Source organism: Herpailurus yagouaroundi, unplaced genomic scaffold (genome assembly GCF_014898765.1).
Source record: "Herpailurus yagouaroundi ecotype Mexico unplaced genomic scaffold, PumYag 77, whole genome shotgun sequence".
NCBI lineage: Eukaryota > Metazoa > Chordata > Mammalia > Carnivora > Felidae > Herpailurus > Herpailurus yagouaroundi.
This window is the reverse complement of record NW_024412388.1, coordinates 50,482,444-50,497,948: the sequence shown is the minus strand read 5'-3', so window position 1 is coordinate 50,497,948 and position 15,505 is coordinate 50,482,444. Positions and strand designations below refer to the sequence as shown.

The window sequence follows — 15,505 nt, the reverse complement described above, 5'->3', positions numbered from 1 at the left end:
GGCTCAGTCGGTCGAGCGTCCGTCCGACTTCAGCTCAGGTCATGATCTCACGGTCTGAGAGTTCGAGCCCCGTAACGGGCTCTGTGCTGACAGCTCAGAGCCTGGAGCCTTTCGGATTCTGTGTCTCCCTCTCTCTCTGCCCCTCCCCCGCTCATGCTCTCTTTCTCTCTCTCTCTCTCTCTCTCTGCCAAAAAATAAATAAACCTTAAAAAAAAATAAAAAAATAAAAAGACTTTAAACTCCTGAGGACAAGATCTATTCGTTCACTCATTTACTCACTAATTCACTCACTCCAAATATATTTATTGAGTGCCAGACCCTGCACTTAGAAAACAACACAAACGTCAGTTTCTGCCCTCAAGGAGTATATACAGTTATAACAGTGGTTTCCTCAAAACACATGTTAGGGGTACCTAAAGAAAACAACGGGGTTTCTATTAATATCTATTTTGCATAATAATTAGTTACTAGTAATGCCATCTCCCTCGCTTGGTACCTAGGTCAGATGGTCACGTGTTGCCCATAATACACAAGGTATCCCTGGAAAAATGCAGAATAATTCTGCACACTTTTTTTTGTGAATATAATTTATTGTCAAATTGGCTTCCATACAACACCCAGTGCTTATCCCAACAAGTGCCCCCCTCAATGTCCATCACCCATTTTCCCCTCTCCCCCACACCCCCCATCCACCCTCAGTTCGTTCTCTGTATTTAAGAGTCTCTTATGGTTTTCCTCCCACCCTGTTTGTAACTATTTTTCCCTCTTCCCCTCCCCCATGGCCTTCTGTTAGGCTTCTCAAGATCCACATGAGTGAAAACATATGGTATCTGTCCTTCTCTGCCTGACTTATTTCACTCAGCATAATACCTTCCAGTTCCATCCACGCTGCCGCAAATGGTATGATTTCAATCTTCCTGATTGCCAAGTAATATTCCATTGTATATATAAACCACGTCTTCTTTATCCATTCATCAGTTGATGGACATGTAGGCTCTTTCCATAATTTGGCTATTGTTGCAAGTGCTGCTATATAAACATTGGGCTCCAAGTGCCCCTCTGCCTCAGCATTCCTGTATCCCTTGGGTCAATTCCCAGCAGTGCTATTGCTGGGTCATAGGGTAGTTCTACTTTTAATTTTTTGAGGAGCCTCCACACTGTTTTCCAGAGCGGCTGCACCAGTTTGCATTCCCACCAACAGTGCAAGACGGTTCCCGTTTCTCCACATCCTCGCCAGCATCTGTTGTTTCCGGAGTTGTTCATTTTAGCCACTCTGACCAGTGCACACCTACTCTTAATGTTTGCACTTTCAACACACTGTGACATATTCCTGTTTCCAGGTGCCAGGATTCAGTTAAAAGAACTGGCAGATAGTCTAGTTTTAACCAGTTAACCATCATTGCTACCGCCATCGTTAGTGTGTCATTACCATTGTCATTACCTAACCCCAGGTTTGTAATTTCCCTGGGGGCAGAGGGGACAGGACATACAGAAAATGCATCAGAAACCAAACAATACAAATTATTTGAGATTATTACAGTTGCTGGGTGTCAAGCCTTCCCAAACATTTCAGAGCTCCTCACTCTCCATTATCTCTGTTCGGTCTCAGACTCAGACCTGAGACTCAGACCTCAGACCCTGAGAAGATGAAGCATCACTTCCCCTGACACTCACTTGCTGTTGACCGTGTACTTGTGCCTCAACATCCCTGAACCTTATTTTTCTTGTCCTCTCTTAGATTTATTACGCCAAGATAAGAGAACATACTCAGACGGCTTAAAGTTTCTAGTACACAATATTATTCAACCACGGTTGATCTTCTTGTCTCTCCTATCGATCACAGAAAGAATCCATACAGAGAGAGATCTAAGCCCAGAACGCAAATATTCTACACAGTCATGTATGATTAGGCTACCCAAACTTTGTTTGGATCTTGTACTCCAAAAGTATGTTTTCCTGATCAATGTATGTAGAAAAGTGCTGTCTCAGGCTCCTCCTGTGAGCTGCCTTTAGCCCCGACCCTCACTATCCATTCTGCTCAGGGAGAACTGAATTCGACAATATCCACTGTAAAAATGAATGGAGGAATATAGTACAGAGACGACGGGCAGCCTGTGGGCACAACTAGTGTTCACTGACTCTTACTGGCACCTCCTTTTCTCTTCTTCCCTCTCCTTCTGTAAGAGAAACTTAAAGGCTACTATTCAACCACCGGTCTCTCACTGAGACTTCTGTATCTTTTCTTCACTAAGGACACCTTATAATATTTTCCTGTCATGGAGCCTGTTTCTCAAAGTGTTTAATTTGCCATCTTTACTAAATAATGGGTAATTCATCTGTCCCCCATCTTTTATCAAGTGAATCCAAATTACAAATCTCTGTAAGATAACCAGTGTGTTCACAGAGTCAAAAGCAAAAATCTTTAGCTCACGTAGCTTTTTCGGGGAGGGGAAGATGCATAATTTCTTTTAATATTTTTCTTTTGCCCCCTTCAGCGACCAGTTGGCAACCACTGGTCAAAAGAATGTGTTAGTGTGTGCTGAGTTTTACTTATATGTATTTCATGACATCAATTTGCAAATCCACTAGAACTCAAAGGACACGCATATTCTGAACACTGCCACTTTTAGAACTGGCTGATGCTCTGACAACAAGGTACCTCATTGTCTCCCTCTCTGTCGTTAAGGATCTTTCTTATAGTCCAAAGCTGCAAGAATGCATTTAATGGAAAAGCTTTCAGTTTGGGCAGCATTTGCAATTTTAAAAGAAGATAAACCTCTCTATGGAGTTAACATGATCTGTGAATGTGGGACATGCTAGGAATCAGATATCCTAATGAACTTGGTCTTCTTCACTTGAAATGGAGAATTAACGGATTCTCTTAAATAATTCAGAAATCTAAAATCAAAGGGATGAGGGTGCAAGTTTCGACTGTACTGCACAAAAAATGGGGAATGGCAATAAACATTTTATATTTTCAATCAATACATTCCAACACCTTGTATCATTGAAATACTTTCAAATTTATTGCAAATTATAATTGTTTTATGCTATTCAACAAACGTGATGGCATCTGTTATAAATACCTTACAACTCATCCCATTCTATACTTTCCATCTCCAGCAGAAAAATCAAGTGAAAATTTAGTCCATTGTTTAAAACCATCCATTAAAGGGGTGCCTGGGTGGCTCAGTCAGTTAAGCTCAGCTCATGATCTTGCAGCCCGCGGGTTTGAGCCCTGCGTAGAGCTCTGTGCTGACAGCTCAGAGCCTGGAGCCTGCTTCGGAGTCTGTGTCTCTGTCTCTCTCTGACCCTCCCCCACTCGTGCTCTGTCTCTCTGTCTCTCAAAAATAAATAAACATTAAAAAATTAAACCATCTATTAAAGAATCAAATACTCATAACACTTGAGATTGTAGGGGAAAAGAGTAAAGAATGTTAGTAAGAAAAATAAGAACGTAATTTTGCTCTCCAAATATCTAAAGCAAGAAAAAAAAATGTGTTCTGGATGGCCACCTGGCATATAGCTCACGTCCATGAGGCAATGAGGTGGATGAAAGAGAAGGCGGGCTACACTTTATTGAGTATCTACTATGGACCGTTACAAGTTCTGGGTACTTTACATGTGCATACATACATTCATACATATAATCTGCACAGAAACAGTCCTGTTAGTTCTGAGGACATAATTAAATCTGTGGGAGCCTCAGCAAGGCTGAGGCAGATACCTGGGAGGATGAGATAAGGAATAAAGGAAGAGATGACAATCCCAGATGAGAGAAAAACATGAGGAAGGAAAAGGAACTAACATTGTTTAAGCTCAAAACAAAACAGCGACCAAAACATACTTCCTGGGAAGGTGATGACATCCCACCTTACAAATGAGGAAACACAAGTCCAAGAGTTCAAAGTGCTCGCCCAAATTTACATAATCAATAAGTTATGGAACTGGAGGTTGTTACCATTCTTTCTATAATACAGCGTAATGGATACGCAAGTAGACTCTGGAGTTAGAATAAACCTAAATACACTTTCCACCTTCTTGACTGTGGGCAAACTATTTACATTCTTTGTGTCTTAGTTTCCTCATATGTAAAATGGGCACACCAATGCTACCTCTCCCTGTAGGGTGGCTAATTACGATTAAATACGAATAACAGAACTCCTAGCATAACATTTTGCCATGGTGGCCATAAAAATGAGCCATCAGATCACTTGCTGCAAGGAGCCTAATGGCCTGATAACTCCAGCTACCACCCCTCTGTTCAAAAGTCACCCTTCCTCCAGGTTCCCAGACAATGACTAAGGGGGAGAATACCCCATTTCTATGGGACACAGAACTCTTATAACAAGTAACTTTGGTTCAAAGACTCTCCATTGGCCTATATAAGACTTTCTTAGAAGCTTACTGCTATGTGAGATTCTTCCCATTCAATCCTCCTCCCTTCCCCATCTCCTTCCACAGTTATCAGGTCAGTAGAGTGGTCTAAAAGCTGTCCCAGCTGACTTTTGCTCTCTCTCCTTATATTTCATAGGCTTTACCCCCAATAAATCCCTGCACATATAATTCCATCAGGGCACAGTCTTCTTGGAAGACCACCAGGCAGAAAGTAACAAAACACCACACAGAAAGTCCACAGTGAATGTAAGCTATTATCATGATTATCACCCAAACCATTCTTTTTATCATTTTCTGGCTCTAAAGCCCAGCAGAGTTTAACTGTAACTTTCCAAACTGTTTTCCCTGAATCTGTGAACGTTATTCTTTTTTTTTTTTTTTTAATGGGAGGGTTCAAAGATCACACTGCGTTTTTGTAACATATTCTGATAAGTTTTGTCACACCTCCTCAATTACAAATGAAAACATATATATTTTGTTTCCCACACAGCACCCAAAAAACATGGCACCTTCTATTTTCAAGTCTATTTGAAATGCCTTTTCTCTACTTCATCTTTGAATGTGGAATTTCCCAGTGCTTTACTATTTGACTGATTTTCTACTTTCATCATCTTTCAGGAAGCAAATCATCTGCTGGTAACTAAATCTTGTAACAGAGTATACTTCCTTCGTACTTGCTCTGAAGAAGTGACTCACATACTGTCCAATGGCTTACTCAATTGATATCCCACTAATTAAACTTACAAATTTACTTGCATAGATTCAATGGCTCTCAATTCTTATACTGTACCTATTGACTGTGCCTTACAAGAGGCTTATTGTTCCAAGATAACTACTGGACTAGGTACCAGCAGATGCAGGAGGAATGGAATTTAAGCAGTCAACTCATTAGAACTTTGTGGTACTCTTCCCAGGGTTCATTTTTCAGTGAGTTAAATTCCCGTGGTTTGACCCTTTGTGATCAGTGAAGTCATCACAGACTAATCAAACCTTTTCATATGTTGCTGTCACTACTGCCCATGGGACCGTGGGGAGAATTAGGACTGGTTGCCAGATAAAATATAGGAGTTAATTTAGATAAACAGAGATTTTTTTGTGTGTGTGTAAGTATATCCCATGTAATACTACAAAATTATTCACTGTTTATATGAAGTTCAAATTTAACTTGGTGTCTTCTATTTTTATTGCTAAATCTGGTAACTATTAGGGAGAAAAATGAAGCTTCAGGATAAATGTACTTGAGACCTGGGGGCTTATGATCTAAATGGTGTCAGGAGATAAGGGATAAGTTGGAAGCCACAGATTTAGATTTCCATTAAATGAAAAAGAAATCGTTTGCATGAGTGGGTAGTATGTGAAGTCAAGTATCCCATGTAAATAACTCAGCTTTTAGTATTACATGCATAAAGAAAAAAACCTTTGGGGATACTAAAGGATGTTGCCATGGTAGATGAGAGAGTGTCTCTCTTTGGCAATGTTACAAATCAGGCCTTTGTCTACAGCTCCATACTAGACTCTATGCTTGCTCTGCCCACCACTAAACATTAAGTATCTAACCTATCGTAGGGGCTCAAGATACAGTTCCTATATCAAGAAATAAATGGATTTGGTATGTGCATTCCTCTGTAGGGCATATCATAGCTTATCGAGGATTTGCCAAGTCCTCTCCTTGGCCTAGAAGGTCCGATACAATTTGGTTTCCTGCTACCCCCATCTCCAAATGCTCTCTCCTTCATTCATGTCCCTCAAGCCACACTGACCCCTTATTGTACCCCCAGCATCCCTCAAAGCCTCCACATTTACTGTTTTCTCTTCGTAGAATCAAAGTCCCTAATGTCTGCATAGCTCTCTTCTTTGCCTTCTTTAGGTCTGAGCTCAAATGTCAACAGATTAGAAAAGCCTTCCCTGACCACACTATGTAAAATAGCACCCATATTCTCCACTGTTTATCCCCTTATTGGGCCTTATTTCCCTTCATAATATTTAATACCACTGGGCACATTACATATATACTGGTTTATCATCTGTCTCCTTCCACCAAAAGGTAAAGCTTTGTCTGTTTTGCTCATGGCACTGCCTGGTTCTTAAGATGCACTAGATAAAAGTTTGTTGAATGAATGGATGAATTAAGTCCTTCTCCCCTTACTAGACTATCAAGTCCTCAAGAACAGGATGTCTGATCCATTGTTGTATTCCCTCAATGCATCCAGTCCATAGTCCAAACAGACCCAGCAGAGTCTTAATAACTCTCTGTTGAATCATTTATGAGAAGACTGAGGCACAAAGTCTTTAAGTGACCTGGACAACTGATTTTCCTTTAGCAGATGCTCAGTGTCAGGCTTGTAATGGCCAACTCTCCTTTGCTAATCTGACCTATTCAGCATCTGTGATTTGGCTTCTCCTTCTTCTTCTCTTGAGTTTACAAATGCTGCTTGCTGAGAAGCTCTCTGGTTGCAAAATACCTACAGAGATCTAAGAAAACACGGACTCTCCTTCATGGAGAGACTGTTGGAAGCCTATTCCTACTTTGCCACAACATCCTTTATACTTCTGTCTTGGGATATTCACCATACGATGCCTGAAGATAAGGCATATGAGACTTCCTTGTTCCCTCTAGGTTCAAATCAACCAAGTACAGATTTTAACAACAGAGATGGGGCAGAGTAATCTGCAGTAAATATTACCCCTTCCCCCATCTCTGTTTGAGATATCCCAGTAGATTTCCTTAACGACAAGCTAATGCCAAGGGAACAGAGTTGCCTGGAGCTGAGTAAATCCTAAAGAAGAGAAAAAGAATGAGGAAGCTGTATGGAGAAAAGGTGCCAAAAATCCTTGTGGCCACATGAATTTTTGTAGCAGACAACTAATCAATCTGGATTAGTGACTCCAAATCCCCAAATAAATTATTTATATTACAGTCAGTTTTCTAATATTATCCACAAATGGATAATTCCTTCCAAAAAATAATATACAGGCTTTAAGTCAACAAATTCACACTCAAGTGTCAAATCAGACCCTATTATTTGTGGCAAGGAAAAGCTCATACGCTATTCCTGACCCACACCAGTCTCCCTGATATTTCCCTGTGCTGATTTTTAACTCACGGGGAGGTATGCGAAAGTGACCATTAAAAGTACACTGTAGGTCCTTCTAAGGTCCTTCTTTGTCAAAGGGTCCTACCAGAGTTGTTCAGGCTTACATCACAGGGAAAACAGAACAACAGCAGATGGGAGCTGCAGACACACTCCAGGTGTACCTTCTACCACACTGTGATTTGATGACGGCTCCTCATTTGGTCGCTTCTCTGAGCCCAATTCAAATACTACATGAATTGTATTGCTTCCTATTTCTGGAGTCAAGATCTATGGACAGATGGACACCATCCCATATAAATTATAAATCAACACTTAAAAATGCTTTTCTACTTAAAATGTTACATCCACTAGGCACTCAAATGACTGTCTCTCCCGGGACAAGAGTTACAGGCACAAATAAATTTGAGGACCAGAAAGAAACCCCTTTACTTCTTCTTTCCTCTGTTAACTATTTGTGCGTGAGGGACTGGGGGGGGGGGGGCGTGTGGAGGAGGGAAGATGTCAGAACTAGACCACCCATCCAGTCCATTTTAGAATTTAGACGTCAGGGAACGTGGCTCTAAAACACTCCCTATTTTGGCTCCTAGCCAACCACTTAAAGTCTATTCAGCTAGCTATCCTCTGTATGTAGACAATAAAATACCCATAATGTGTGAGGTAAAACTACTTCTTTAGAACGACTACAAATCTCCTCTCTGTTTTTCCGTTGAAAGAGCTCCTTTACTGCACTGGGTCCTGTGGTCAACTCAGCATTCTCTCTACACTGCGGGATGTATGCGGGGGAAACCCTGCGGCCTCACCTGGTGCCTCATCTTTCAAGAGGCAAGATCCAAGAATTTCCTTTGTCTGGAGGCATTTCTAAAGAGCCTCTGCAAACAATGATGAGTCACATCTGCTAACAATATTTAAGAGAGCACAATTCACCTGGTCTCGGACTGATTTTTCAGATCAAACCAAGTTCTGGTTCTCTGGGCTCTTAAAGAAGAGAGACCAGCTCCAGCATATTGCCGAAAACCCATCAGTCAGAATTTAATTACACAGATCTGGAAACCAGAAGGCATTTAGGTTTTAATGTCTCCCTAAGTTGGGACCTTTACATATTTTCAAATATTGATCATTACTGTTATCGCTGCTATTCTGGTGGTCACTCTACTGTGTCTATCCCTGCAGCATTTTTTTTTTTTTTGAAAGAACACTGCAGAGAATAACTGCTGCTAGGTAATTGTAAAGGAAACTCATGCAAATTATGAAATATTGATAAATTGTATTTACAAGTCAATGGTGCTAGAATGCTCCTGCTTTCCCAGTAAAGTGCAAATTATAAGGCTGCATTGCCTCCAAAACTCCTAAAATGACCCAACTAAAATGACACATGAATCAAAACAGTTCCTAAAACGAGCAGTCCATCCAGCAGTAAGCAAGAGACAATTCTTAGAGTTTGGAATTATGAATTTTATTGTGACTTTCCGTGATGCATTAATATTGTAATATGACATTGCAATATATCTACTACATATTTGAAGAGGTGTGAAAAAAGTTAAGTATTGGGCCTACAATTTTTTAAGAGAATGCCCTCAGATAAAAGGATGTTTGTCCACAAGAGAAACAGAAATTCACAGTTCTCTTATCGCACCCCCCCCAAATTACAAAGTGGATCCTATACATAAATCTTCAGTGAGGGAGTTGGTGGCTCTGGAAGCTCTTTCCGAACTATTGAAACGATCAAAATTCTCACAGAAATGAGTTAATGGATAACTAGTGAGATATGGCTGGAGGATAGTCCTTGCTCATCGAGAAACATTCAGCAATAATATCTAGTGTAGCGATACAAGGCAGAAATGACACAAATGAAGGTGGTGACCATGAAAGCCACACTCGACCAATTCTCCTGGGGTTATTTTCAAATTGGCAGGTAGAGCTGGAAATTTTCAAAATCTGGGGCAAGCATCGTGATTAATGGCTTTCCAGTGATTGCAAAGGCCCATCTGAGGGTTTATGCCACCAACATATGTGCGACTACCAGATAAATGAGGAAGAACAAACATGATTAAGCCTAAAGGAAATAATCCAAATACCAACTCCACTTGCCTGTTATAAATATCACATTTTAAAAACCACTAAAATGAGGTTCTTAATAGTAGTCTGTGCAGGTGATGAGAGAGAGTAAAGAGGGGAAAAAACATGAGAACACAGCTTTTCTTTTTCTGGCAAGGGAACCCCACATTTTCTTTTTTTAGTTAAGGGTGTTTTCACAGAGAGTCTCAGCGGGGAGGGTGCTCTCAGAGTGCCAATGCTGAACTATGCTGTTCCCTCAGACATGGACTCAGTGTGGCCCCACAGAAGCGTGACTTGAATTAAGTAGGAGGGTTATTACGTGAGCTTTTTCCTCATTAAGGACCGATCTGATGCACCACAGAATGCAAGAGGACTGTTCACAGGTCCTGTAAATATCGAGCAGTCATCTCAAATATTCTGTCCCATAAATATTTTAAACAGTAGCCAAAGTACCTCATGGGAGTTCACGAACAAAGGTGGTTTGAGTAGATGCTCTAAGTCAAAGTCCAACAATTAAGGCTTATAACCTTCAGGTTCTCTTGAAAAGCCAGAAAGGGGGTTTCAGTAATATGTGAAAGAATTAAATGTGTAATTCCAGTCTGAGCTGAGAACTTCATCAGAATTTCATTCCCTGTGGTAAGCAAGCATAAGTTAACATGATAGTGTTGCATATCTTTGCTCACACCTGTTCCTGTGAGTGGGGCAGAGGTGATCTGCTATGGACATTAGTATAGCTTCTGGCTTTGGCCTTCCTAGCACTATCAGCCATGTCTGTGCATGTATGTCCATGTGTCTGTGTACAACCTTCCTCCACACCCAAATTAGATTTTTGGTATCTCCAGTTGTTGGGTTTGTTTGTTTGTTTTTGATATTTGTTTCCTTAAAAACCTCTTGGTAAAATCAACAGTGAGCAGACACTCACAAAATATTTGGGGATAATGAGACCATACTCACCTAATTTATTAATTCTATTCATGAAGCAAATAAATACCAGGTACCTGCTAAGTTCAATGTTGTGCAAGATTGTTTTAAAAGGAATTGCCATGAACCCGACCCTTAATCAGCTTAGAGTTTTTAATAAGACAGAGTCTATTTGGTTTGTGCCAAGGAAAAAAACTCGGCTAAAATTAAACCCATCTAGGTGGGGTCCCTTCTTTCCAGAATCACCTTTTCTTGCAGTGCTCATTCGGAACGTTCTAGCAACTCTGAATCACTTTTGTGGTAGTCGACTCCTCGGAGGTGAAGAAATGTGAGGATTAGTCCACATAATAAAACAGATGTGGCACTGTGGGAATTACGGACAGATTTAAGGAGATGTATGTCTGACGTTCCAGAACAGAGTAGGTACCTACAAAGGATGTCTCTAAAAGTCTTGGTTTATTTCTGACACTACCCCTCTTCCATTCCAAATCTCTGAGCTTCTGTTTCTCCGATATGTATGCTCTATACAGATATGAGCTTTAACCAAAAGTAGTAATAGCTACTTTTCTTTGCGTCTTTACCGTGAACCCGGCATGATGCTGTTTCATGTACATATTCTTATTTTAATACAAAGTATGTTGTTTTAGTACTCTTACTTTACTGATAAGAAGACGGATATTGGGGCAATAGTTTATTCAAAGTCACCCAGCCATGATTCCATCTGAATTCGGGTGTGTCGGACTCTAGAGGGAGAGTTTCTAATCATTATGTATTATACCAACTTTGAGTTTCGGAGATGCTGATATTTTATCTCTGGGCTTCAAATAATTCCTTCAAAATTCCCATCTAATACTCTAATTGGACAAAGATTTGTTTTCTTTTACAGTTGAGTCTTAAGGGAGTACAAGAAAAGAAAGCAAAAATTCCACAGGAAAAACCAGACTAGTTGGACAGGGAAGAAACAGCTGCATCCACTTTAGGTAAAGTTACATGGCCTAGTTTATGGTTTTGGATGAAACGGCATGTTACCATTTGTCTATTCATTCTCCATGGTTTACTAGGAAAATACCATTCGTTTCCCATTACCTTTCTCCTCAAGAGCTAGGATAAAAAGAATATTATTTCCCCTCGCATATATACATAAAGAAGGAGTAATGTGTTCCCGCTTTATTTGAAGACGAGAGTCTGTCCCTTGTTCACCCACCAAGATTCTCAAAGTGCTTAGAGTTTGGTTGATACATTTATGAGAGCTGCCTTTTTAAAAACAAAAATGAAACAAATGAAAACCTTTCAGGAACTTGTCATCCATAGCCTAGGTAATGAAAAAGAAATACTGCTCTTGGTCAAAGCAACACTAGAAAGTTCTCTAATGCATGTAAATACCTGGTCCTCAACTCTTCATTTATTTTCCTCTAGGGATTATGTGTCTTTAGAAAAGAGGTAAAATCACATTTCCTCCAATAACTTCATCTGAGATTGACAAAAGGCAGGTAGAGGATACTGAGTAGGCTGATTCTCCTCTGGGCTAAGCTTCAGTCGAGTTCTCTAAGACAAAGCAGCTTCGCCTTTTTTTCTTTGCCATGAATAGAAATTTGAAACATAGGAACTTATTACTTTCTCTTCTAGATACCAATGCTTTCTTTCAACTTAGATACGATCCTCCCGAAATAGTATTGTGGATCCTTGAAGTAGCACCAAGCAATTTGGGGTTAAAAGTGAACTTGGCTAATAGCTCTGTGCCTTTGGCCGAAAAATCCAGGCTCAATCCTGGTTGCTTTTTGGAATCGGAAGCGCACAATATCAGTATTGCAGGCGGCTCCAGAAAGGCATTGCCAGCCTCTCGTGCTCTCAATTTATATTTGCATGTGAACAGCTTGTCGGCCATTTTATGAAGACAGATGAATCGCAGGCCTGCTAGTGGGGCGGCCAGACCTACATACACCAACCACAGACCCGTAGGGCCCACCAATTTTTAAAAAGTGAAATGAGAATAAAGTGAATATCTCAGGCAGATTATATAGAAATATAATCTATGAGAAATGAAACGTTCAAGATATCACCTACAAGTCCAGTGGAAATAAATGATGACGCTAATGTCACCTTAAAATGTCAACAAAAAATAAGATAGAGATATTTATGATACTAAAAACAAGACTTCAGGGGTCCCTCTTTTTTTTTTTATGCTTGCTATGAAAAGACAACTTTGATAAGAAAAATACCATTAAAACACCAGAATGAGAAGGGAATATAAATAGTCAGATAGTCCATATTTAAGGCTAGAATCCATCAATGATATAAGGAATTTACCACACGTGTGTAATGAAACAAATCCTATAAAATTAGTGAGAGGATATCTAACGTGGTAAAAATCCTCCACTGCACAACACTGACAGAATTCAGTCTACCTGTCTGTTCCAAAAGATCAGATGGAGATCAACAGGGAAAAATGTACAGAACAACAAGAGAGAGACCAGAGGAATGAGCTCATTCTAAGTAGATGAAAAATAAGTACGGTAAGGATGATAATGACAAGAAAAATAATGAGTAATATTGAAGAGCCAACAATTTTTAGTAAACTATATGAATATGTATGCCTCGTTTAGTTCTTCAACAGGTAGGCTATTATTATCTATTTTTACCATACTATTTTCAACACGAGGGAAAAGTATACACCCTGAGAGGTTACATAACCTGTTCAATATTACACAAGTAAGAAACAGAAGAGGCAGAATTTGAACACAGGTCTGATGCCACAGCCCGAGCTTTTAAGCCCAATGCCATAAGCCCTTCACAGACCCCTCAAGGTCAAGCCTCCCCATTACAGCCTTTAGTATTATCACTGAGGAAGAGCACTTTGGAGTTGTAGGAGATGGTATCTGTAAAAGTACGTAGTACAGCGTTTCCTATATGATAGGCACTGCCGGTTCACTTCTCAGCTTTTATTGAAACCGATGGTTTTACTCAATCTTAAATTCCAACCTATGGCCATCTGTTTTGTGCTTGGAGCACATACCACAAATACCACAAATTTAGTATTTTACCGGACACGATCACATTTGTATAGAATGTGTGTGCATTCTATGTTAATCAGGTTTCTGCAACAGAAAATTTATAGAATTCTGCAATTTAGGAATTTAATGCTGCCATGTACTGTTTTATTTCAGACAAGTTAAAGTGGAAAATCCTTCAAAGGCAGAGATCGTTTTCTGAAAGCACTTAGGAAAGGGCTGAGCTCTGAAAAGGCTACAAAAATATTTGTTGGTCAATGACTTATATCACCAGGGAAGAAGATCGCAGGGCACCTGCCACCTCAGAAGGAACTAAAATGAAACCAACAGACGGTGGCTCCTCACTTGTGCTGTAGAAGATTCTGATTTGGTAAAGCAACCCCACCTCTCACAGTCCGGTTCTCACGAGAACCCTGACGGTGCTTGGGAGCAGGGTGGAGGAAGGCTTGGGGCTGCTAGAATGATCCAGAGAACTCCCTGAGTCCTCAGAGTTGTTCCTACTGTGAGCTGCCCATCAGGCAGACCCCAAATCCTTGTACTCGGTTGGCTCTTGGCTACTGTTGGGCTCTGAAAACAGCAGCAGCTAGAGTCCCCAACTACACTTACCATTTTCTGGCTGGTCCTTAATGTCAGCGTCACTTGGCTGGCTGGGACTTTCAGATTGACTTGAATCTGAAAAACATAAAAAATACAGCCAAAAATTACAGGGTCTGTGAGGGAAAAGTGGATCAGAAGTGCCAGACTTTCTCAAAAAGTTCAGCATGTAAAGTAGGAATGAGAACGTTTATAGAAATGATAAGATGAATGAAAACAAAAGGTGGGGGGGGGGGGGGAGAAAGGGAAAAGAGGCAGCAACAGCAGCAGCCGCCCGTGCCTTTAGAGAGGACGCTCCATTCTGGGTACGCCTCCAGTGGCGTTTGGCTTGCGCCAGATCATAACTTGAAACTCCTCAGAAACCATCCTCTTACAGAGAAGCCATTTCCAAACTGCTCTTCTCCATTATTTATACACGAGAGTCTGATAAAGACTTCATCCTTCATTACACACATCTGAAGCTTGATTCAGAACATAATAAAGTGTCAAAACATATTTTGAAGCTGGTATATAAAAGCAACCCAAACAACAGTAGCAAGTTCTGTTGATATTTAGCTCTGTATTCTAGCAACAGACTATGCAGACTAACACCATTAAAGACAAGAGTCCTAATATTCTAGCGCATTTACTTGAAATCGCAGGATAACTCAAAGGCATCTTTCCTGAATGCTGCACTTTTCCTCCTCCGCTTTATAAGTATCATTTTCCTCTCATACCAATGCCTCCAGGAGCTCCTAAGAGGGCTTGTTAGCAAAAACAGGTTCTTGCACACCTTCACTGAATTCCATTTATTTTTTACTTAAAAGATACAATTATTTTCCACACTAAAAAATTAATTCAGTTAATTTCTAAATGGGATAATTTTTAAAAATAACATTTAATTTTTAGGGGCGCCTGGGTGGCGCAGTCGGTTAAGCGTCCGACTTCAGCCAGGTCACGATCTCGCGGTCTGTGAGTTCGAGCCCCGCGTCGGGCTCTGGGCTGATGGCTCAGAGCCTGGAGCCCGTTTCCGATTCTGTGTCTCCCTCTCTCTCTGCCCCTCCCCCGTTCATGCTCTGTCTCTCTCTGTCCCAAAAATGAATAAACGTTGAAAAAAAAAAATTAAAAAAATAAATAAATAAAATAAAATAACATTTAATTTTTAAAAAAGATAAAATTCAGTTAGAGCAAAGGAATTTCATAGAATCAGAAGTAAACATACTTAGACATTTCTTGGAGAGAGGAGACAAAAATCAGGCAAAATATTTCCAGGGTAAACTTTTGTAATGTGAAACATATTCTGGGACTTGAAACGGTGTATAACATGATCTAAAAACAAACAACCTCCCCCCTTTTTTAAAGAAAAGCCTCTCTATCTATGGAAAATTTGGCTAATAACTTTACCTGGGCCTCACAGAGTTAGAATTGGCTGTCTAAAGTTTGACCACATTTCAG

The 15,505-nt window shown here is 40.3% G+C and overlaps 1 protein-coding gene across 6 annotated transcripts in view; it reads right to left on the bottom strand.

The window, feature by feature from the left end:
• The window catches only part of NFIA (nuclear factor I A), a 579,301-nt gene that overhangs the window by 169,746 nt on the left and 394,050 nt on the right, over positions 1 to 15,505 (bottom strand). For all 6 annotated transcript variants that reach the window (XM_040470429.1, XM_040470427.1, XM_040470426.1 and 3 more), the window contains exon 3: positions 14,084 to 14,149. In XM_040470429.1, coding sequence (XP_040326363.1) covers positions 14,084 to 14,149 — 66 coding nt within the window. The remainder of the gene's footprint in view (positions 1 to 14,083; positions 14,150 to 15,505) is intronic.